This window comes from Fusarium phalaenopsidis, assembly GCF_050370095.1.
Source record: "Fusarium phalaenopsidis strain FUZ10S chromosome Unknown contig_32306, whole genome shotgun sequence".
NCBI lineage: Eukaryota > Fungi > Ascomycota > Sordariomycetes > Hypocreales > Nectriaceae > Fusarium > Fusarium phalaenopsidis.
The window spans coordinates 1344816-1366526 of NW_028145403.1; the positions used below are offsets into that span (position 1 = coordinate 1344816).

Sequence of the window (21711 nt, forward strand, 5' to 3'; positions counted from 1 at the left end):
CTTTCTTAACAATGACTTGGCCGCAATCTTGCCGTGTTATACTGACGTGACGCATGATTTTTTTAGAGCGTCTTTGCTCAGCACCTCTCAATGCCCCTTGGCCCCTTGATCCCTTATCTACTCACCCCCTTTAGCTGAGTAGTATACCGCCCAGCAGCCAGAGAGAGCCCGGCTTTTGGCATGCCGACTTCATTCTTGATTAATATCGTGCATGAAGCCAACTGGTCTAGGCCGCGCCAGGGTCAGGTGGATGATACGAACCTCCTTTTCCCACCAATTGATGATCGATCCTCAGCACTCAAACTACCGGTACGGCAATGGAAGGCCCCATTCTTATTGTACACGTCTCTAACGGTGCTAATCGACAAGAGCGTCAAGGTGACAACAATAACAATGCTCAACAGTTTTTGTAGGATAATATCCCTCCCAGCAATGCAACTGACACGGTAGAGCTACCTAATCTTTGTATTCCACCCCAAACTATCATTCCAGGAACTCCAAGAGTTTCTATGTGAGTTGTTAGCATTCGATTCAACTGACAGGGAGCAAGAAACCCGCCTTCCACCGAACTTCGCCGACATTTTCAGATTTCGCCTCCGACGTCGAGAGAGACTCGGCGATCAATTTCATTTTGTGCATTTGAATCCATTTAACATACTAGCGATACAAAAGTCAGCACCGACTTCTCTGAATGTCATGAGTCGCTCATGGCTCGGGGGCGTCACCAATTCGATCGAGTCGTTCATAATGTATCTCACAACGTCGACATCCTGTCCCTGCCCGATGCGGTGGACGCGGTCGATGGCCTGGGCTTCTGCCATGGGGTTCCAATGGGGCTCGATAATGTGTACCGAGTTTGCACAGACAAGATCAATCCTATTCGATGGTCAGCATGGTCGATCCAAAGAATTATCACAAGAAACCCGCACCCTTCGCCGACTGCCCCGATACTCGCCAGCATGATATTACACTTTGGATCATTTCCAAACGTTTCTATAGCCTGTTTACGCTGAGACATTGATGACTGTCCGTCAATACGGCAGAATTTCATGCCCTTATCTTCGAGAGCAACCCCGATGAGGTCGAGCATCTTGGTCCAGAAACTGAATATGACGCTGTGCGTAGTCAATACGGTGCCCTAACCTCGAAATTGGTACCGATGTGTGAGTATATGTACCTTTTATTGGGTTTTGAGTTTTGCCCGGGTCTCTGTTGTCTCTCTGAGATGTTCCGAAGGAGCGCCTCGACCTTGGCAGATGGAGGGCACCGTGGTCTCAAAGGGCTTCCAAATGCAGTCCGAGACAGCGGCAAACCAGAGCTGTTCCCGGCCGGAGGTGAAATTGATGCTGTAATTCCGCATATGGGACACGGCAACTGGCTAGCAGAGCCTCGTAACTTTGCGGCGCAGTTTCCACACAAGAAATGGCCGCATCCCAGCGCCTCGGTAAGCGATTCTGCGGCACCGAGTTCTTCGATCTGGCAATCGCAGGAGACACACCGCTTGGTAGTGGACTCAAGCATCTCCCAAGTGAGGGCGTTCTCATCTCGGTTTCTCCAGGCCGTGAGAGCCGAGTCTGGAAGCAGGGCTTCTCCGTGATCGCAGATGAGCCGAAGCATAGAAATGAGCACCAGGATATTAGTGGCCGCCCTTTTCTTAGAAGTCTTGTCGAGACCGGCGGTGAGGTATGAGAAGCGCTTGAAGAACTCGTAAAGCCGTCTGTCATTGCGGCCCATCTCGACCCTCTCCACATGCTCCGTCTTCGGCGGCAGATTCAGCATCTTCGCGTGATCTGCCTTCGTTCTGCGCAGGCAAGTCGCGGCGACGACTTTCCTGAGCATTTCCAGGCCTTGGCCTTTCCTCTGCTTGACAGGTTCAGCAATGTGGCTATCGAATTGATCCTTGGTCTCAAAAGGGGGCACCTTGATGAAGCTCAAGAGGGAACCGAAGTCGTCGAGATAGTTTTGGATCGGGGTACCCGTGAGACACCACCGGGACTCAGCCTGTAGCTTGCACACATCTTGAAATATCTTAGAACCTCGGTTCCTAATCCTGTGGGCTTTTCTCGAGTGGTCAGCTATTGAGGAAAAGACATCGCAGAATGTCTCCAGTTGACAGATAGGTCCTCACCTTCGTCCAGGACTATTCTAGCCCAATCCTTTTCGAATAGAGGCGAGCTCTTAGCCCTGTCAGATCTGATTGTGTCATATGTTGTCAAAACTATATCGTATGAATCGACATCGTCCCAGACCTCATGTCGCCTCGGCCCGTGGTACGTGATCCAGCGGATCTTGTTAGGGCGAATATGACTATTACCGCCTCAGTGTAAGTTAAATCAACTGTGACACAGCATGAATAGAATCACATACGTCTTGATTTGCTCCTCCCACCCGTATATAGCTGTAAGTCGTCAGCATGCTCAATATGAGACCCAACAAGTTGGATCTTATTAATCATAGGTGTCGTACTTGACTTGGGAGTGATGATAAGCGTAGTTTTTGGCATGCCCTGGGTCAAGCTCGGGTCTTTCTCCCATTGATCCAGGGAATGGCAGATGAGTGAAAGAGCCGAAAGGGTTTTCCCCAGGCCCATTTCCTTCGACAAGTCAATTTGGATGCTTGGAGGTGTCATTGAGGGCTCTACAGTACATCTGCAAGTATTCCACCAGCAATTGGCTGAGGGCGCGTCATAACGAACAGCTCTGTGACGATGTTTTGATAACTAGTTAGGGACACTGAGAGTTAGAAACATGGGTAAATAGAGGATAGGGAAAGGTTTGCAAAAACATGCCGGAATTCCCCATTGGGTGCTTTGAATGGCTTCCATATGGATTTAAAATGAGCACCTTCATACACGCCCGCTTCTTTCTCTACCATCATGACAAGTGCCTCAACCTGGTGTCTGATACAGCGAGGTTAGCATAATTATGCCATCAGGCTAGAGACTTGAGCATACCTCTTCAACTTTGTTACCAACCGTGGGCTTGGTTCAATCGTCGCCATCACTCCTTTCTCTTCGTAGGCCGTGTTGAAGATTTTGAAGATTTGGCTTTGCTCATGTTCCCCAAGTTCGTCCCGCGACGCGCTGGATCTAGCCCCCCCGCCAGAACAGCAGCTGTAAATAGAGAGTTTCTCAATATCAGGGAAATCTTCGCCAGGCGGGAGGAGATACTGGGGATTCAGATACTTCACTGCTCTATCGACCTCGGTTGGACCGGGGTGCTGAAGGAACAGATCACCCTTTGCGAGTATATCTGCAACATCGTGGCTTTGCTGAAGAAATCCATAACAAATGATCCTGAGAGAGCAGACTTTCATGCCGGCTATCTTGGCGATGGCCCGTTCTGAGGCTTCTTTGGCATCAAACACTCGCTGCCTTCTCCCGCACGCGGTGGCAGTTAAGGTGACGGCGAACTCATTGACCAAGCGAAACAGCGCGTGAGAAAATACGACCGCGATGCGCTCACTTGAGTCTTTTGAGTACACTCTCAGAAGTCTTCCTTCGAACCCCAGCGTGACTGGCGAACATTCAGAAGGCACAGTCGCATTTTCAGTGCACGTAGCCTGCACTAAAAGCTTGTGTTTGTTAGATCTCTCATTATTGTGAATAAAACATGTAAGTATCGTACCATCCCGAAGCATACATCATATGGTTTGACGGGTGTCGTAGCTCTCGACAAAGCAGGCCCTGAAGCGGCAGCAGTTGATGTTGGCTGGGAGGCCGTAGCGCGCTTAACAATTGTCGCTGGCGTCTTTGGGGGTGGAAGCTCTTCGCCTTCATCGGAACTTGGAATACATATCGGTGCTGAGATGCTGTTCCCGCAGACAGGTCCAGCGTCGATGACTGATGCGTCCTGGGTACGCCGTCGACGACTGCTCTCTGATGACAACTTGGTCTTCTTCGTCAATCCCTCTCTGCCTTTTGGTGAATGAGGTCGTTTATCGGGCACTCGCGCCATGGCGATGATGGTTGGCCCTCTAGAACTGGCAATGTAGCTCGTGATTAGGGTCGAAAGGGTGATAAAAGATAATGATAGCCGTGAACTTTGGAATTATGGTGTGCTGAAAGATGGTTCTTCAACCGGGGCCCTGGGCTTATCTGGAAGCGACAGCATCAGCTGAACTGTGCCGCAATTGTTGGCCTCTTTTGCAGGACCTGTAACCAACAGAGTGGCGGGGTTGTCGCGGCCGCATACACGGCCACAGGTTCAGGGGTCCTTCATGCCGCTCATTGGCCAGCGTGCTGGTTGTGTTGGTGGTGTTGGTTGACCTGAGACGCTGCGGGTGGCCATGGCAAGGCCTTTCGGGCTTTCAAACCTTGTCTTGTGGCTGCGGCCTTGCCAGGCATCCATTGATTCCAAGTTGTTGTTCACTGAAGGGCGCTTTTGCTGTTTCCTCGTGGTTTCATCTTCCAGCCCCATAACATGACCGAACCTCGTCATCCACATCCTTCATCACAATTGCTTCTTTCCTCTCATATCCAACATGTCAACCAATAATTCAGCAGAGGAGTCCTTCGAGCAGGCCCAGCAGAGGTTCCTCAGGGACCTCCGTGATCCAGGTCTGTACAAGGAGATCTTGACGGCCAAGTCCATTGATGAAGTCTACAAGGCGACATCCGAGATCCAAGCAAAGATGGGACCACAGGGCAAAATGCGACACTTGGCCAAAATTAAACCTTTGCTCGACCGCCTCACAGAGTATGCATTGGTGATCGAGGTCTTCATGCAAGTTAAACCTGACGTGATTGCCCTGATATGGGGCCCCATCAAGATCATCCTGCTATGGTCCAGTCAAATCAGCAGCGTCCTCAACAAGATCTCCGACACTCTGGAGAGCGTCGGATACGCCTTGCCACAGTTTGCGGTATTGATGCAGACATTTAAATCCAATGACGTTGTCAAGGACGCATTAGCCCTGTTCTACTTGGACATTTTGGACTTCTACCGCATCATATTTGATTTCTTCCGCAAGACTCGTAAGTTTCCCATTGGGCGTAGTATACGCAGCGGTCCGTACAGGTTCATTGATTGACCCCTCGATGATAGGGTGGAAGCAGATTTTTGACGTGATATGGCCTGGACAGCAGAAGAAGCTGGACGTCGTAATCGACAACTTTCAGAAGCATTCAAATCTACTGCGGAACGAGGTGACTGTCCTGGACATCCAACAAGCAAGAGAAGATCGGCTTCGTTCATCAGAACACTTTTCCAGGGCAGAGACCTTTCAGGAGCTCCAAAAATATCTTGGTCTGAAATCTCGCCTCTCTCCAAGCATGTACGACGATCGCCTAGACTGGTTGCGCAACCGAAGGACCTCTGGTTGTGCGACATGGCTGTTCCAGGATGAGAAGTTTCGTGAATGGCTCGACACCTCAAAAAATACCGTCGTTTGGCTCTGGCTACAGGGAATTCCGGGGGCAGGAAAGACGTATCTGACTGCTGCAGCTATTGAGCACACGAGGGAACATCACCCAGCCCTCTTCGCGTTTGCGACCCATGCGAATAATGGTAGCTTGTCGGCGTTTTCGATTCTTCAATCCCTCATGTTTCAGGCTGCCGAGGATGATAAGGACTTTCAGACTCTCTTGGTTGAGTCACAAGAGCGTGAGCTTCGAGGAAACACGGGTTATATCGTGGGCTTGCTGAAGACGTTTCTTGCGACCTCTGGATCTACATTCATCATTATTGACGGGCTGGATGAGATGGAAGAGTGCGAGCGCCAGATTCTCTTGCACCGATTAACCGAACTCTCCAAAGAGTGCAAGGACCTCCGACTTCTCATCTCCAGCCGATCCGAGGACGACATCTCCAGGAGACTCGAGGACAAGGCCACCATAATTCGAGTTGATGACAGGAACTCTGGCAGTATCCAGATCTATGTAGATCGAAGGTTTGAAGACTGGATGGCCAGCCGGCAGTTCAATCCAGCCACGAAAAAAGAGCTCCTCCAGTTCATCTCACCGTTGTCGGCAAAGGCAAATGGCAAGTTTTCTTTCGTATCATCCAATCCCATGATGATTTCCTGACATATCTTGCGTGCAGGCATGTTCTTATACGCACGAATTATTCTAGACAACTTGGAGCAGATGAACAGCATTGAAGAAATTCGATCTGAGCTCAGAGCACTTCCCAACGACTTGGAGGGCGCGTAAGTCAATTGGTCGTGGCTAGGCTACGGTGTGATGTCAGAACAGTCTCTGATCTTTCATGGCAGATACCACCGCATTTTCCGTCGCATTAACAAACTAAGACCGCAACTTCGAGCCAAGTGCCGAAAGATATTGGGCTGGATCGGAAGCGCCCCGGTCCCTCTAACAGCGCTTGAGATGGAACAGGCGTTATCCATTGATTCGAATCTGGAGAAAGGGCTCAGTGAACCACCACAGCTCGTCACAAATGTCAGCTTCGTGAAGATGTGTGGCCCCATCATTGAGGTCGTGGATGAGAAGCTACAATTCGTTCACTTCACTGCCCATGAGTACGTGCTAGACGCTTATCCACTGGCTCAAATGCGAGTTTTTGGCTAATCAACAGCTCAACAGGTACATATTCAGCAATGACATCCGGCACTACATTGACAAGGCCTTTTCTGCCCACGAACTGGCTTTGGCACTTGTAGCCTACCTTGGCTCAAGCATCATGGATGTGGACCTTGACGACGAGGACATACAAGAGAACATACTCGCCGGGAAATATCGGCTCTTTGAGTATGCGGCACTGTTCTGGCCCACATTGGTCTACGAAACAAATGACCGAGAACAGCATTCAACCCATCTGCGAGAGCTGCTGGATAGACTGATGCAACGAGGAAGAAACTACCGTTTTAAGGGTACTACGGAGCGTCCAAAACCCCTCATCAAGAACTCTTATTTGCAGCGGAAATGCCCGGAAGCCCTCGCGATGGTCTGCGAGACCTTGCAGTTTCACTTGGACGACAGGCGGTATGACTGGAACTGGAGCAATAGTAAGTATTCTCCTGCGTACATCCCATTGCTGGCACAAAGTAACAACGTCTTAGGCGAGACATGGGTCGACCTCGATCCCCTGACTACTTCACAAATGCTAGTACGGATCCAAGAACAGCACGAGTCTCTAGCACTCAATCCGACGCGCGTGGCATCACTGCACTCTCACTATGGTGCCGGCCTGTTCAGGTGCAGGTTTGCGTTTTGTGAGCACAGCTATCGAGGCCTCCAAACCAGCCGCGATCGAGAAGACCACATCAAAACTCATGGAAGGCCGTGGAAATGCTCCATCCCCAACTGCGACTTTTCCACCATTGGTTTTTCGTCCAAGGCGACGCGCGACCAGCACTGGCTGAAGCTCCATCTACCTAATGCAAGCCAACTCAAGACGGGCCCCGATGAGTTCGACAACCTGGACGTGGTCGAGGCCCAGCCCATCCTCTTCGGCCTTGTCATCGAAGGCGATGCCGACGGTGCCAGGCGCTTGCTCTCAGCCCCGGGTGGGAAACAGCTCAAGGCCGAAGTCATCGACTCTGCCCGCTGTCTTGCGGCCAAAGAGGGCTCCCTGGCATTGACACAGCTCCTTGCACCAGCAGGAGAGACTGGCACACCACGGATCATCGTCACGTCTGCCATCCAGAGCGAAGACGTTGAGTTCGCCAAGTGGGCCATCTCGACATCCCAGCCGGAGGACAGGGTCAAAATCATGAAGGTCGCGCTTGGTTCCAAATCCGAGGAGATCTACACCCTGTGGGAAGACTACCTCCTCAATGTGCCACACCTGGTGCCAGAGTTATCACTACATGGCGACAAGGGCTTGTTTGAGGCGCTTTTCAACCGAACACTCTTCACCGATATCAAGAACGACCCTCTGAAGGAAGCCAGAGTGAAGCACACGTTACGCAAGCTGGCAGATAGAATGCCACCCGCTCTGCTAGGATCTCTCCTCGTAAGCATCGCCAAGTCAAGCTGCTCCCTCTCCTTAGCAAAGGAGCTGCTAGCCTTTGGAGCTCCCATCGATTTTCCGACGCAGGCCAGGAGAACAAGCATGACGGCGCTGCAAATCGCAGCGAAAAAGACTACCAAGGAAGCGGCCCTACTCATGCAACACCTCATCCTCAATGGAGCGGATCCGAACCCGATGCCATGGATACATATTCGCCCTGGTGAAGAAAAGGGCGCTGCGGGCATCGCCAAGTATGTGGGCAGGACGTGGGACGAACTGGTGGAGGCTGGTGCTGAGGTTAGATCGGAGTTGCAGCAGAGGAGGCGCATGGGTGTTCATCTGCGAAGGTAAGATATTGGCAAATGATTAATACCAGGTTTTGCCTAAGGGCGATCAGAGGCAAAAATAAATGTACTCGCCTGGCCCAGGGATGTAGCAATGGGTGGGAAGCTGCGCGGTTCGAGAAATGGAAATAGCTTTTGATGCATTTGAGTTTCTTCTGAGCACTGGTGCCTCCGTGTCCTGTGGCTTCTCACATGCCTATGATATCAGCACGGCCAACAATTCCACGTGGTATGAGTGCAAATGCCAACACAGCGCAGGCATGAAAATCTTCCCCGGTTGTCCCCTTCTCATCTCTCTATGAACTGGAAGTAAAGGTGTTCCACTCTTGTCTAGAAGAATATCTCGGGGCCACAACAGATCTTGGGTTCATCTCTCAGGGAATTACCCCTGGGAATACTCCTGGAAATGACTGGAGATAAGCCAGTGGGCAAAAATTTTGACCCCCATAACAGCCTTATCGGGAGCTTAATCTTGCCCGCGCTGATAGTTCGGTCCCGAAACCTTGGTGGCGTGAGCGATGCGTTACAAGGTGCACGGGCTCGATGCATGGTTGTTGCAGGTAAATCAGAGTGTAGCTGTCATTTACAGTTGATTCCAAGCTCCTTATCGCTCTCAATACCGAACGATGGAGTATGCGTCAAGAACCAGCCGCTGATCTGGGCTGTTCTGGGATTGGAACCAAGACGCCAGACAGAGAGGTGGCTGTTGCATCCCGTGTTGAAAGGTAAGCTTAAACCTTATACATGGTGGCATTCGGTCCCTGCATTAATGGCACCCGCCCTTGATTGTTTTGTTTAATTACATCCATACCTATCTAGTCGTGTTTACGTAGCAGGCACCACAATGGTCTATTGTTGACCGAATCCTGTCTCCTTGGACCTGGGAATAACGGACGAGTCCTTAACCAATTTAGGTACTTTTCAACACAAAAAGACGAAGAACTTGAGATGATTACTATTAGTGAAATTCATGCTAGTTTCTTATGTGGCAAAAGACCGGTAAGTAGGGCAATTGAAGCCGTTTTCAATTTTGCCATAGGGTAGATAGGTCACTCGGATCACCATCTCGGCTTTTGAGGCATCCTAGCAAATCGTGCAAACTGGCGGGGTCAAGCAGCCCCATGTCAGTATTTCATCAGACATAAGTCTTGTCGCAAGACGAGCTGAAATCTTAGTTTATCTATATCCTTACAATGACAGTCAAAAGGGTCTCACAAACCATTTAATGGACTCTGGGGGGAATTATGGGTCCGCGAGAGCCAATGGTATATCTGAACTATTAGTGATTGATACAGAGTACATGAAGACCGGCATTATATACCTGTATCAATAAGTACTTGCTAGCAGATCTTAGCATCGACGATACCCCGCATACCCGTGACAGCACAAATGAATCGATGGAGAGCTGGAGGAAACTCGTTGCCCAGCTATCTCAGGAGCCAGCCAGCACCCATGTCACTCGCTCATTGTTCCAGATGCCGTCCAACTCTTCCGTTGAATAGCCGTGATTTTTCCGCGAGGAAGTGCTTGAATCATGGTTCACACCATCAGACACATTTTCATTCCAAGACCGTGAGGTTCGAGACCTCCCACCAAGCGAGTCATACTAGTCAATTATAGTCATATTACATGCATTAAGTAGTCTAGGTAAGTCTATAGTTCGCTCTCTTACGGGCATCCAACTACTCTATGTACAAAGCAAGCTATTCTAACCGCTTGCTTAGGCAACAGGGCCAAAGAAGCTGAACTTGCCACTCGGGTCGTACTTCTTCTTCAAGCTCTGCAGGCGCTGCTGCCGCCACGACTCGCTGCCATACCACTGCTTGGGCGTCTCGTCACCGTAGGCATAGTTGACATAGGCACGCTTCTCGGGCAGACCAGAAGCCTTGTGGAGGATGTAACGGAGCTGGTTACCGAGCTTGGCAGCCTTCTTGTCCAGGTCAGCGCCGGCGGGCTTGTAGGTGATGAGAGGGGCAGTGAGGAGGTTGGCATCACGGAAGGCAAAGGCGGCCGACTTGCTGTCGACAGCGCGGAGACCTTGGGTGGAGTAGCCCTCGAACATGAAGAGAGAGTTGGCAAAGGGAGAGCCAGATCCGACGTTGGCGGCGAAGTGCTTCCAGGCCTTCTCCATGGCCTTGATGTCGTAGGACTGGAGGTACAGAGGGAAGCGGGGGTTGACAAGGCCATCCTTCTGGCAGGGAGCAGCGTCGAGGCTGATGCCAGTCCACTTGGCGAGGTCACGGTAGTCGCCAGAGTCGGGCGTGATAGCGAGGGGACCAATGTCGTGGAAAGGCTTGGAGATAGCAGCATCAACAGTCTTGACACCTTCCTGGATGATCCAGAAGAGGATGATGGGCTGGTGAGCGTTAGCGACAGCCATAATGGTAGACAGGCAGGTGACTTACGTTGTTGGGGTCGGCGTCAGGGTTGTTGAGCCAGTAAGACCAGTTGATGACACCCTCAGGCTGCTTCCTGAGGAGATGGTCGTTGGCAGCCTGGTAAACCTCGGCGACCTGGTCACCACTGTAGACGATGGTCTCGATGGCCCAGTCGCTGTGCTCAATGTCATAGATCTTGACAGTAGCAGAGGTGACGATACCAAAGTTGTGGCCAGCACCCTTCATAGCCCACCAGAGGTCAGAGTTCTGGTTGATGGTCTTGATGGAACCGTCGGCGAGGACGACGCGGAGGGACACCCATTGGTCGGCGATGATACCATGGTGACCCTGGAGCCAACCGTGACCACCACCAAGGGCAGGGCCCATGTAGCTGACACACTCGCAAGTGCCAGTCACTGTGAAGAGTCAGTACCATGTGTCGGATGGAAGGGAGGTAGACGTACCAGTCTGCTTGCCAGCGGCCCAGAGGGTATCGGTGACCTTCTTGGAGGGGGCGCCACCACCGATCTTGACAGTCTTGCCGTCCTTGGCGACGGAAACACCGTTGAGCTGGTTCAGATAGATCTCGATGCCATGGTCCATACGAGCCAGAGTGGTGATGGCTCCATGGGCAGTGTTGTAAGCGAGGAAGGGGAGCTTCTTCTTGTTGGCATATTTGACCTAAAAGAGTTATTACAGGTCCACACAATGCCAAACAAAAAACCTACCGTCTCGGAAACATCCTTCTCAGTGCCGGGGACAACAACAACATTGATCGTGGGGGCACCCAGAACCGACCATCGAGTGGTGGCCTTGACAAAGTCATCAGAACCAGGGAAGTAAATCTTGGCAGACTTGGACAGCTTCTCCCCAAGCTTGCCAATGTCCTCAGGGCACTTGCCCCCCAAGCTCCCGCTGACAGGAGTCGTGGCACAGACAGAGGTGGTCGCCCAGGCGGCGAGAGCCGTCAGGAGCTCGAGCTGAAACCAACGCATTGCAAGACCAGAGACGCCACAGGGAGCGGATCAATTTCAAGGGGATGAAGTGTGGGAGTGCCTGCGGCCGTTTGGGAGGAAAAAACTTCAGCTGCAGGAACAAGAGTCTAGCCTGGGCTGAACGAGTATTTAACCTGCATGCGGGATTTGGCACCACCGCCTCACGACTGAGCGACGGTTGCTGCATCAAGGATATCCATGATCACATTAAAAGAAGCCAAAATTCTCCCTTGGTTCTAGCGTAGTCAATTTCCCCATGCTTCTTTCCGGTGAGAGCAAAAAAAGCTCAAAGCCACCTTGAACCCTGCGAGTCTGTGCGGTCTAGATGCAGATTTAGCTGCCCCGTTCTTGTAAAGGCACCGGCGGCCCCCTTAGCAAACGGCTCCAAATGGTTCAAGCATGCTAGCGCGGACTACCCGGGTGGACCGGCAAATGAAGCCGATTGTCGTCCAGCGGAAATTCTTCCGATTGAGTCAGGAACAGGGATCTACCGGGTGGTCCTCCACGGCCTGACGGCTAAGGAGGATCATCAACGGGTCCGTCAACTGTAGTTCAAGTCCAACCCGGACCAGCCGGATCGACAAGTGAGGTAGCAATCGCTCCGCTTCAAATCGAGCAGAGTCGTATGACAACTGGCGCTCGTAGAGATAGACGAGATCTCACGGAACGGGATCTCGAACATCTCAGCGCCAGGAACCGTTCCCCCCGGGGACCCTGTAAAGAGCCCCTTGAATCGAATGATTGTGGCTTGCACCAAGACGTCTCCCCCTCCTGAATGGTACAGTTACACTGCGCAAGTGGCGTTTCTAGCTGCATTACCTTGTCGAACTTCCGCGGCACCTTGGCGCGCCATTTTCAGCGACCAGCTATTGCTGATTCGGTGCCCTCTCAGCTTGAGCAAGTTCTCCTTCGGGAAGCTGCTGAACCCAAGAACTCTCTAGCCTTGGCTTACTCAGTTTATTTATTTATTTTTTACAATTCGTTCTTCCCTTGTTCCGTTAGGGCCAGGGGCGCAGCAGGCTGGACGTTAGAGACTTATCGCGTCAACGAGTCCGTTTCCTTGGTTTCGAGTCGTGGAGGATCGAGAGCCTTGGAAGACTCTGCAGACTGGCCAAGCAAATACATATGGGGGCCCCATTCCAGAGCCAAGGCGTCGGGCCGCTCCTCTTTAACTTCTCTCGTTTCTTGGAGACGCTCGTGATTTGTTGTTTTTATTCGTTCTTTGCCTTTCCCTTGTTGTCATGTCTAACGCTGCCGAGGCGGCTCAAGCTGCGGCTGCGGCTGCAGCAGCCTTTCGAGCTTCGGCCATTGAGTCTTGGACTCTTTACGCCATTGGTGTTCTCTCGACGTTTCTCCGATTTTATGCTCGCATGAGGGTTGCTGGCTTCAGAGGTCTCCAGACTGAGGACTACCTCATGATCCTTGCTATTGTTTGCCTCCCTGTGTTTAACTCCCATCCACAGTTGCTGACTTTTGTTAGTGCTTCTATACTGTCCAAACGAGTCTGGCCTACTGCATCGGAAGCCTTGCACATGGCTTGGCCAACAATGGCATGACCGACGCCGAGCGTGCGGCCCTGTCACCAAACGACCCCGAATACCAATTCAGGTTTGTATCCTGCCGACCAGGAGTAGAGATGCAACAACTAATCGTCTTTTTAGAGTCATCGGCTCCAAGATCCAAGTCGCTGGCTGGACCATCTACTCGGCTCTGATCTGGTGCTTGAAGCTATCGATGCTGTTCTTCTACACTCGACTTACCGTACGACCTCGCGATTATCCCACTCGAACTCGACGACTAACATGCTTCAGGATGGACTTGGTCGGCGATACGTCATTCGGATTTATATTGGATTTGCCCTCGTCATCAGCACCTTTGTCGCAACAATGATCGCCGTGTTTGGAGGATGCCGGCCTTTCGATAAGTACTGGCAGATCAACCCCAATCCTGGCAGTACGTTCTGTCCCTTCCATCATCAAGCTGCCTAAGCTAACCAACGACTTCAGCTTCCTGTCAAGCCGCCATCTCCAGGCCCATCGTGTGGGTGTCGTTCGCCGCAAACGTCTCGACCGATATATACCTCATCGCCATTCCTCTTCCCATGCTGTGGGGATCCAGCTTGAAGATGATAAAGAAGATTGCATCCACCTTCATTCTAGGTGCAGGTATCTTTGTCCTTGTTTGCGCCATTCTGAAGAGTGTCTTCGTCCTGGTGGTAAGTCTACGTGCTGTCACTCTAATTTAACCTCACTGACCCTTGAACCCAGGACCCTGTCCATGGGGCACAGCTTGCCGGAGCATGGGGTACACGAGAAACCTTTGTCGCCGTCATCACGACCAACCTTCCTGTTCTCTTCCCTCTTTTCAGGATATGGCTCACCCCATTTTTCGGAAGTGTGCTACGGTCGTCTCAGAAGACGTACCAAACACCATCAGGGTTCCGTACCATTGGCGGCGGCGGCGGTCGAAGCCGGAGCCAAAGCCGTCGTGGTCCTCCGACCGCAAACCCCATCTCCGCCAACCTTTCTTTCAATGATAGCGAGGAGCGCATCGTAAAGGGAGAGGCACACACTTTGAGGGAGTTCCCATCACCGGATTCCAGCAGCAACAACAACAATCCCTTCAATGGCATTGTAGTGTCGAATATTGTCGAGATAAAACACGAAAACAAGGAGGGTCGGACAAGCAAGTACGGTGTAGACCCACCAGGTGGATGGTGATTCATACGGATATAGAGAATTTGGGACGGTTATGGGAAAATAGATGGTATCATATTAGATCAACCTAAGTTACGACCTTTCTTATGTCATATTCTACTGTCTCTATACGATAATACTGAGCGATGTTCACTGAAGTTGTTGTTCCTGATGACAGAAAACGCTTTAAGGCCAGGGTTTGTCGCACTACTCATCACCACTGCCCACCAAGACCAGGGGTCAAAACTGGCATCTTGTCACCATGATCGGCTTAGTGTCTCGTAGTGCCTTGTTTTGTAATCACGATATTATACAATTCAATCCAAACGCCGTTATCAGCCAGAACCAGCCACCAATGCCCACCATCACAGTCAGCTTACGGAGTACATGTCTGGCAACAAACTATTGAGACTAAATATGCACACTTGAAAATGGAAAATTTCTCACCTGAGCTACTTGCCTTTTGCATTCTCTCGGGAGTACGGACCGAGATGGTGCATGACAGGCCCCCACGATGAAAAAGCAAATCATCCCTGGCTTCAGGTTGTGGACTCTGCTGGGGTAAATCAAGTAGCTCACATGTCACCTCGGTCTCTTTTTTACATTGAACAAGGGCTTGCGTTACGAAAGCCGGCTGGAGCCTCCGTTTCCCGAAGGCATCCCTGCATTTCAACAGACAGGCATCAACCAACACTCGAGCACACACCATAATCTCGCATAAGTCCAAGCTCTCACAGAAATGGAAGGAGGATTCTCATAATGCACAGCTGGAGCCGATCCCGTAATTAACTGGGTATGGGCATCGAAAAGGTCGGCCACATGATGGTGTGAACTGTGGTCTCTCGCGGACTTGTCATTGCAGATAATAACGGTGTGAACTACTAACATTCATTACCTTTCAACCAGGCGCATATCTTGGCTCTTCTTCTGCTCGACTAACGTCCTGGTCAGCTACAGATAAATGCAACGACGTCAAACCTACTCGCTGGGACTTTGGTCGAGGTGTGGGCTTGTAGCAGCCAACTAATTGCCAAAGCCCATTGTGAGAAGACAGGCCCTCGATTGTGGTATACATCACTGTGGCATAAAAGAAGGAGAAGTTTAGGGTCGATGTCTTAACGGCAGCAAACTGAGAAAGAGGGGGACTCGCTTTGCCTTGGCTACCTAGCAAGAAGAGAGATAGCATCCCTGAAACTATCAAACTCAAGATTTGTTGCCTTCTACAACCAAAGACAGCTTTTTGGAATCAGGTATGATGTTGTAAACGTTCTGTTTGGATCTTATCACTCTGCTGAAAGCCTTGCTCTTTGCTGGTATCCCTAATACCATCGGTGTCTTTACGCACTGAGGAGTGCACGCACAGTGATTAACAACCAAGCATATACCAACACCTCAGCATTATCATTTATTCGGTGTGTAATATAATGTGGTTCTACCTTGCAAAGCTCATCCTACCCCGGGAAGTTCATGCCGGCTTCAGTGTTCCCGATCCCGGGAGCGCTGGAGTCACACCGAGCTAGCTCATTGCTTAGAACTATCAGTGCCCCATGGCCGTTGCGATTCGCTTCGAGTGTTGTTGACACGTTCATCTTGCTCTTTGCCGTGGGAAGTACTCACATTTGCTCTGACCTCATATGCGGTTCAGTTACTCCCAGAATTCAACAAAAGCATCGCTCGGTGGCCATTTGCGAATAGCCGTGTCAACTTGAACTGACAAAATAAGGTCTGGGCAATAGTATGAATGTTTCTGCTCAGTGAAGTGAATACGGTGCTCTTGTAATATGAAATCGAGTCTTGCTCCTGGTCATTATTCACAGTCGCTAATGACTTTTCGTCGCATCATAAATCAATACACCGGTCACATAGAGATCTTTCAGCTGTCTTGAACACTACAACCCTACTGCATATATCAAGATCCCCTCGTTCCTCTAGCTGGGCTCCTTCACCTTCCTACGAACTCGGAGCATGTCTCGGCTCCCGATCGCGACACTTGTCAGTCTCATCCATGCACAATGGGATAGTAGGTAAATATCAACTAGTTTTGTTAAGATAATACAACAAAGATCTCACAATTAAGGCTTTTCTAACCTCCTGGTATATTTATGGTGTCTTAGACTCACGTGGGAACGTGGCAACCCCCTAGCCATGACTCTAATACACAAGAGATATGGAACGCACAAGACACCTTGCGATTAACAACTGAATTATAAAGATTAAGGCCTACAGTCATGACGCCTCTTCAAATTACAGTTTGTCCGGTATCACTGTCACTGGGGTTGTTGTGTGTGTCAGGCATCTCTCTTCTCGCAGGTACACCCTAAACAGTTACCACTCAATACAGAAAGGGAACTTGAATGTTTAGGTCTGAGACATATCGGTACCATTGAGACATGAATGAATGTAGGGCTCTGATAAATGATTATTGCGATATATTCAATCGACAGATAGCATCCACCTCGAACTGACATCGCGTGAAGAGACCTTAACCGAGCGGTTACATCGTGGGAAAACTTTAGATGTCTATTGACCTACTGGCATTAGTTAGTCTTCTCTTTAAAGTATCAGGCATAGTTGTTAACAGCATACTTCATAGTACAACATTTGCATAGCATCAAACCTAATGCTGCAGAAGACCGAAACCGGTGGTCGTCCAACGTTTCCCAACGCGACTTGGCTCCCCTGCATAGTAACATCACCTTAATAGAGCGAGGTCGTAGTGAAGGTAACGAAAGTTATATCTGCAGTCAAAGGTTACACTTCGTATAGTAGATGTTGGTGCGTTGGTATCGGAGGCAAGAATTACTTGTCTCCCTGAACTATGACCCGTCAACGGAAAGCCTTAACTTTAAAGCAATGACTACTCTCCGGTCAAGTGGACTTCTACGAGAAGCTAGTAAGGAGCGACTGTTGGCATTGACCAGGTAGCATTCCAGAATGGTCGGCCACATGGTTCGTATTCGAGAAGTGGCAGTTGAGAGTTTGTGGGCTCGCATGCAGGAATAGTTACATCGCCAGGAACAGGACCTGAACTAGCGCAGATTCTAACGTTAAAATGGAAAAATGGAGCACTCCACCAAATTCCAGGTACGTGGTTGTTGAGTCTTCAGAGCGTTGCGGGAAGGATGCAGGATTCCTGAATCCTTCGTTCAGCATGGAACCAACTGCTCGAGAACGCCAACGCACAAAATGACGAACCACCGGTCAATTGACCTTGCCAGGGATTAATTCCAACTAAAAAGCAGCGACAGAGGGTTCAGATAGTGGTCTGAGATGGGATAGTAATAAGGTTAATACGAGATCTAATATTGACGTAATACCCTATACGAGCGAGCACGCTATTGAGACGTGAAGTGTCTGCCATAGACATGCGAGGATTAACGCCCACATTAAGCATTAATACATACATTAAGGGACACATCATATACCGTTTACTATGAAACAGCCGAGGCAGATCTCTTACCACAGCATCGGTCATCGGAGCGTCAAGGGTAACATACACGGGTACTTGGCGCAAACCAAGGTAACGCCAATCATCACACGTTGTTCAGTATGTGCGGCTCAAAACTAAAGTGTTATTCACAATGAACAAGAACAATGCTTTTACAGTTTGCAAGCCCTGGTGAGAATCGCCCTCAAAAGCGTTGCAGGGCAAAAGTCAAAAGATGCAGATCAGAAGCCATGTCCGGTTAAACCAGCTACCCAGAGATACCCCCAACCATGTCGCGCGAGTCGACGATTTAGTAGGCAGTCTCGCCGATCCTGAGGTGAGATGTTAGCAGGTGCGATGTCTCAAGGGAGTGTGGGTTGCCTTACATGTTGCCGGGCTCCTGGTAGCGGGCGACGACAAAGCACTTGCCGTTGCCCTCGGCCTTGGCCATACCGACCTTGGTGGTGGACTTCCAGACAACCTGGGCTGGGAGGGAGTTAGCGACAATGATATTTGATCAATGTAATACAGGTACTCACTGTAGTGGCCGAAGTTCATGTAGTTGGTGCTGGAGATAGCCTGGCCGCTGTAGTCCTTCTTCTCATCGTTGAACATGTTGACAGCGTTTGTGAGAGGGGTCTCCTCGCCCTCACCACCCTGGTAGAGGTTCTCGCCGACGCCGTCGGCACCAGAGTGGACAAGGCTGCCAATGCCAACAAGCTGCTTGGCGTACTCGAGAGCGCCGGCGGCAAGCTCGTCATCCCAGACAAGGTCGGCGGTGCCAACGGCGGCACGAGCAGCGTTGTGGGCGTCGAGGGCACCCTTCTCGTCGGCGCTCAGGCTGCCGGAGGAAGAACCGGAGGAGCCGGAGCCGGAGCTGGCGGCAGGGGCGGAGGCAGCAGGGGCGGAGGTGGCCTTGGGGGCCTCAACGACGACGGTGGTCTGGGCGGGCTGCTCAGCCTGCTCGGGCTGAGAGGGCTTCCACTGCCACCAGCTGTGCTGCTTGCCCTGGCGCTGAGGAACGTAGGTGGGCTGGCTGCTGCCGTACTCGGTGACGACCTTGGTAACGTACTCGACGACGACGACGTCGTTCTGGGCGGCACGGCGGGCGTGGGGGTGGGCGACGGCGCCAGTGGCAGCCAGCATGGAAATGGCGAGCTTGGAGAAGTACATCTTGAAGATTTGGGTTTGTTGTTTTTGGTCACCGGGACTATAAAATCGTGAAAAAAAATATGAATGAATGAATGAATAGATCCTGCCGGGGACGAGTGAGCGAAGTCGAACGGGCTGTAAAGGAGTGACAAGACTGGATGAGTCTGGAGAGGAAAGATCCAAAGGAAGGGATTGACGGGATCGATCGACTATATTATACTTGGCTCGCCATGGGTGAGAAGAGCTCAAAAGTCACCGCCTCAACTGTCGCTTGCCGCCTAGGTTGACGCCACTCGGCAAGTGGTAGGTAGGGCAATTCCCCTGGGGCACTTGGACTCGTGGTGCCATGATGGCCAGTCCCTGACTACGTAAGCCACGTCCTTCAAGTTTATTGACAAAGCGGAGTCTGCACGTTTCAAGCCGTTGAAGCCCCGATGCACACTCGTGGGTAATCACAAGAGGTTGCGGGGATGAAAGGGCCAGGGGCTGGTGCTGCGTGTGGGTCAACAACAAAGAGACTGTTCTGCTGTGTGCGATGGCCTCAAACCAGGTGCATGGTAAGGTAGATTGTTGGCGTGAGAATGCAATAACCCCTGAAAGCCGAAGCTTTTCGTCTGGAGTTGTGTCCCTGGATAACTGGGTCCTTCATGATCAACCCGAGACTCCGGAACTCCCCTTTACGAGTTGGCGTGTGGGGGCTGCCACACTGAAACTCGGTATACCAGTCCTTTAATATTGGCCGGGGACCAGATCTGGCCAGTGGTTTCATCTATTGCACCTCGCCAAAGCAGACTAGAGACGAGATGACATGCCGGGGGGAGACATTTCCACTTGGAGCGCGGCATTTAACGCCACCATGCGAGGGTTCGGACTGGTGATGTGTTCGGGACGAAGAGGCCCCATCATCTCTCACAGACAGTAGAGCGTAGCTTATTTGTGTCGATCCTGGTCTAGCAGGCGTTGAGGCGCTTCCAATATCGCTTGCTGTTCGTATTATTACCCAAGACATGGGGGAAGAGGCGCAAAGCCTTGACCTTGTTAAATTGCCCTCGTTCCCCCCTCCTCTGACCCCGGCAGCTGACGCCTGCGTCTGTGGTCTTTTTGCTTCTCGATGCACTGCTTCGCTGTCTCTGTTGATCTCCCTGCAAAGGGGCCCTCCGATCGGATCGGCCGCTCTCAGCCTTGGGAAAAAAAAGTCTGCTGGCTTCTTGACTCGGGTTGTTACAGACTACTGCAAGGGATCCGAGGCGCCAAAACTATTGGCTGGCAGAGGGTCAGTCGTCTGGTTTCTGGGCTCGGCGGCGCTGGAGATGGAGACCTAACAGACCATCCACATGCATCCAGAATGCTGTGGAAAAAACGTCGTGCACAATTGAATAAGGGGAAACAAGACCAACTCAAAGAAAAATAAGAACCGCCGAACGGGTAGCGTTTGATTGAAACAAGCCACTGGTTTCGCAGGTCGCCAAATACGCGGCCCCCTTTTGTCTTTTGCGTTTTGTAAACAAAGGCGCGCGAGCTAGACGCCACAGCGCTTGTTTTTTCCTTTGTTTTGTTCCAAAACCTGCTGTAACTTACGGGACCTGCAGCGCCTCTGTAAAACGCAGGCTGGCTGGCTGAGCTGAACCGCCGATCCCATCTCCAGTGCCGAGGCGGGCTAGTGGCGATCAAAGTGAGGTCTCAGGATCGGCGTACTGAATCTTTCTTTGATGCCCACACTGATCGATTCTACCACCTTCTCAACGGTCTCCATTGGCACATCAGGCCCTGGTTTCGTTGAATTCCACTGTCCAGGGCCCTTGCTGCCTCACGTGTTGACACCGGGTTCCTGGCTTACTCCTGACGTGGAGCAACCTTGTTATACCCAACACCGCCTTGCACTTCCCCATTCTGGCTGGCTGAAGGATGGTTTCCATGTTCTGCCTCAGCTGCCGTGATTACCTATGCTTAGCAATCTCCGAAGCCTTTCAAACTGTAACACAGCAGTAAGCCTCTTGCGTACATGGGCACTTCGGAAGCCGTAGCCCAATATTCGTATGACAATACGACAAGTTCTCTCCGCGGAAGCGTCGGACATTCTCCACGCGTGCGTTACTTGATACAACCCGGCGCGGGAAACGTGCAACGGGTCAGACTGCATGAACGCCCTACTTGTCATGATGGGTCTGTCTCGTAATGCCAGAACCCTACCTGCCTACTTGGGATGAGATGGATTCATTAATGACAAAGCCGGTACTATGAAGGATTGTATTACATGTCAGAACCTGCTGCACAATTTCAGGGAAACGCCAAGCATGCCAAACATAGCCACCAGAGGCCGCGCAACACCCAACATTGCCAAGAAGACGTTTCTCTCCAGCAATTTGCTCGTCCGTAAGGGCCCTTGGCAAATACGGTGAAACAATTACGACCTTCATCAATTGCCGACACTATCGTGGTCCAGACTACGATGATGCTGACAGGTGACCCCTACGGCTCACACTAGGCAGCTAGCTCAGGCTTGACTTCAATATTCATTTCAATCGCAAGCCCCCTTTCTTCACATGATTGGCACTAGCCGCCAATCCGAGTCTTTGTCTGTCTGGGTTAAATCAGATGGGCTCCCTCCTCTCCAGTCATGTTACCAATTCTGAAGATTACAATCTGGGAAGAGGGGATCACTGACCACTCGATCGCGAGCAGTTCTTGGCTTCATGAGCCTTAAGGCTACCATGGTTTGCTCTTTGTCCTCGAGAAATGGGTAATTCCGAAAGAATGGGTGTGTCGTCTAGCGGCCTAGGATAGAGGTTTGATGAGGGCCACCGGTCAA

At 51.1% G+C, this 21711-nt stretch overlaps 5 protein-coding genes across 5 annotated transcripts; 2 read left to right on the top strand and 3 right to left on the bottom strand.

The window, feature by feature from the left end:
- Positions 1-483: 483 nt before the first annotated feature.
- Positions 484-2503, bottom strand: LRP88_11284 (SNF2 family N-terminal domain-containing protein; the record flags this gene model as incomplete). The annotated part of the gene is made up of 7 exons (XM_083247714.1): positions 484-507; positions 684-876; positions 972-1115; positions 1499-2057; positions 2129-2307; positions 2368-2398; positions 2467-2503. The coding sequence occupies 7 exons, from the start codon at positions 2501-2503 to the stop codon at positions 484-486; spliced, it is 1167 nt and encodes a 388-aa protein (XP_083096862.1).
- A 1979-nt stretch (positions 2504-4482) lies between these two features.
- Positions 4483-8261, top strand: LRP88_11285 (uncharacterized protein; the record flags this gene model as incomplete). Its single annotated transcript, XM_083247715.1, has 6 exons — positions 4483-4975; positions 5046-5889; positions 6094-6147; positions 6214-6477; positions 6542-6963; positions 7018-8261. The coding sequence occupies 6 exons, from the start codon at positions 4483-4485 to the stop codon at positions 8259-8261; spliced, it is 3321 nt and encodes a 1106-aa protein (XP_083096863.1).
- A 1713-nt stretch (positions 8262-9974) lies between these two features.
- Positions 9975-11627, bottom strand: LRP88_11286 (FAD-binding oxidoreductase; the record flags this gene model as incomplete). Its single annotated transcript, XM_083247716.1, has 4 exons — positions 9975-10610; positions 10660-11048; positions 11097-11313; positions 11361-11627. The coding sequence occupies 4 exons, from the start codon at positions 11625-11627 to the stop codon at positions 9975-9977; spliced, it is 1509 nt and encodes a 502-aa protein (XP_083096864.1).
- Positions 11628-12868: 1241 nt separating this feature from the next.
- On the top strand, positions 12869-14347 carry LRP88_11287 (uncharacterized protein; the record flags this gene model as incomplete). The annotated part of the gene is made up of 6 exons (XM_083247717.1): positions 12869-13057; positions 13108-13235; positions 13289-13388; positions 13439-13580; positions 13634-13842; positions 13895-14347. 6 exons carry the CDS (start codon positions 12869-12871, stop codon positions 14345-14347), a joined length of 1221 nt encoding a protein of 406 aa, XP_083096865.1.
- Positions 14348-18060: 3713 nt separating this feature from the next.
- LRP88_11288 (CAP domain-containing protein) lies at positions 18061-18923 on the bottom strand (the record flags this gene model as incomplete). The annotated part of the gene is made up of 3 exons (XM_083247718.1): positions 18061-18082; positions 18137-18236; positions 18290-18923. 3 exons carry the CDS (start codon positions 18921-18923, stop codon positions 18061-18063), a joined length of 756 nt encoding a protein of 251 aa, XP_083096866.1.
- Between the last annotated feature and the right edge of the window lie 2788 nt (positions 18924-21711).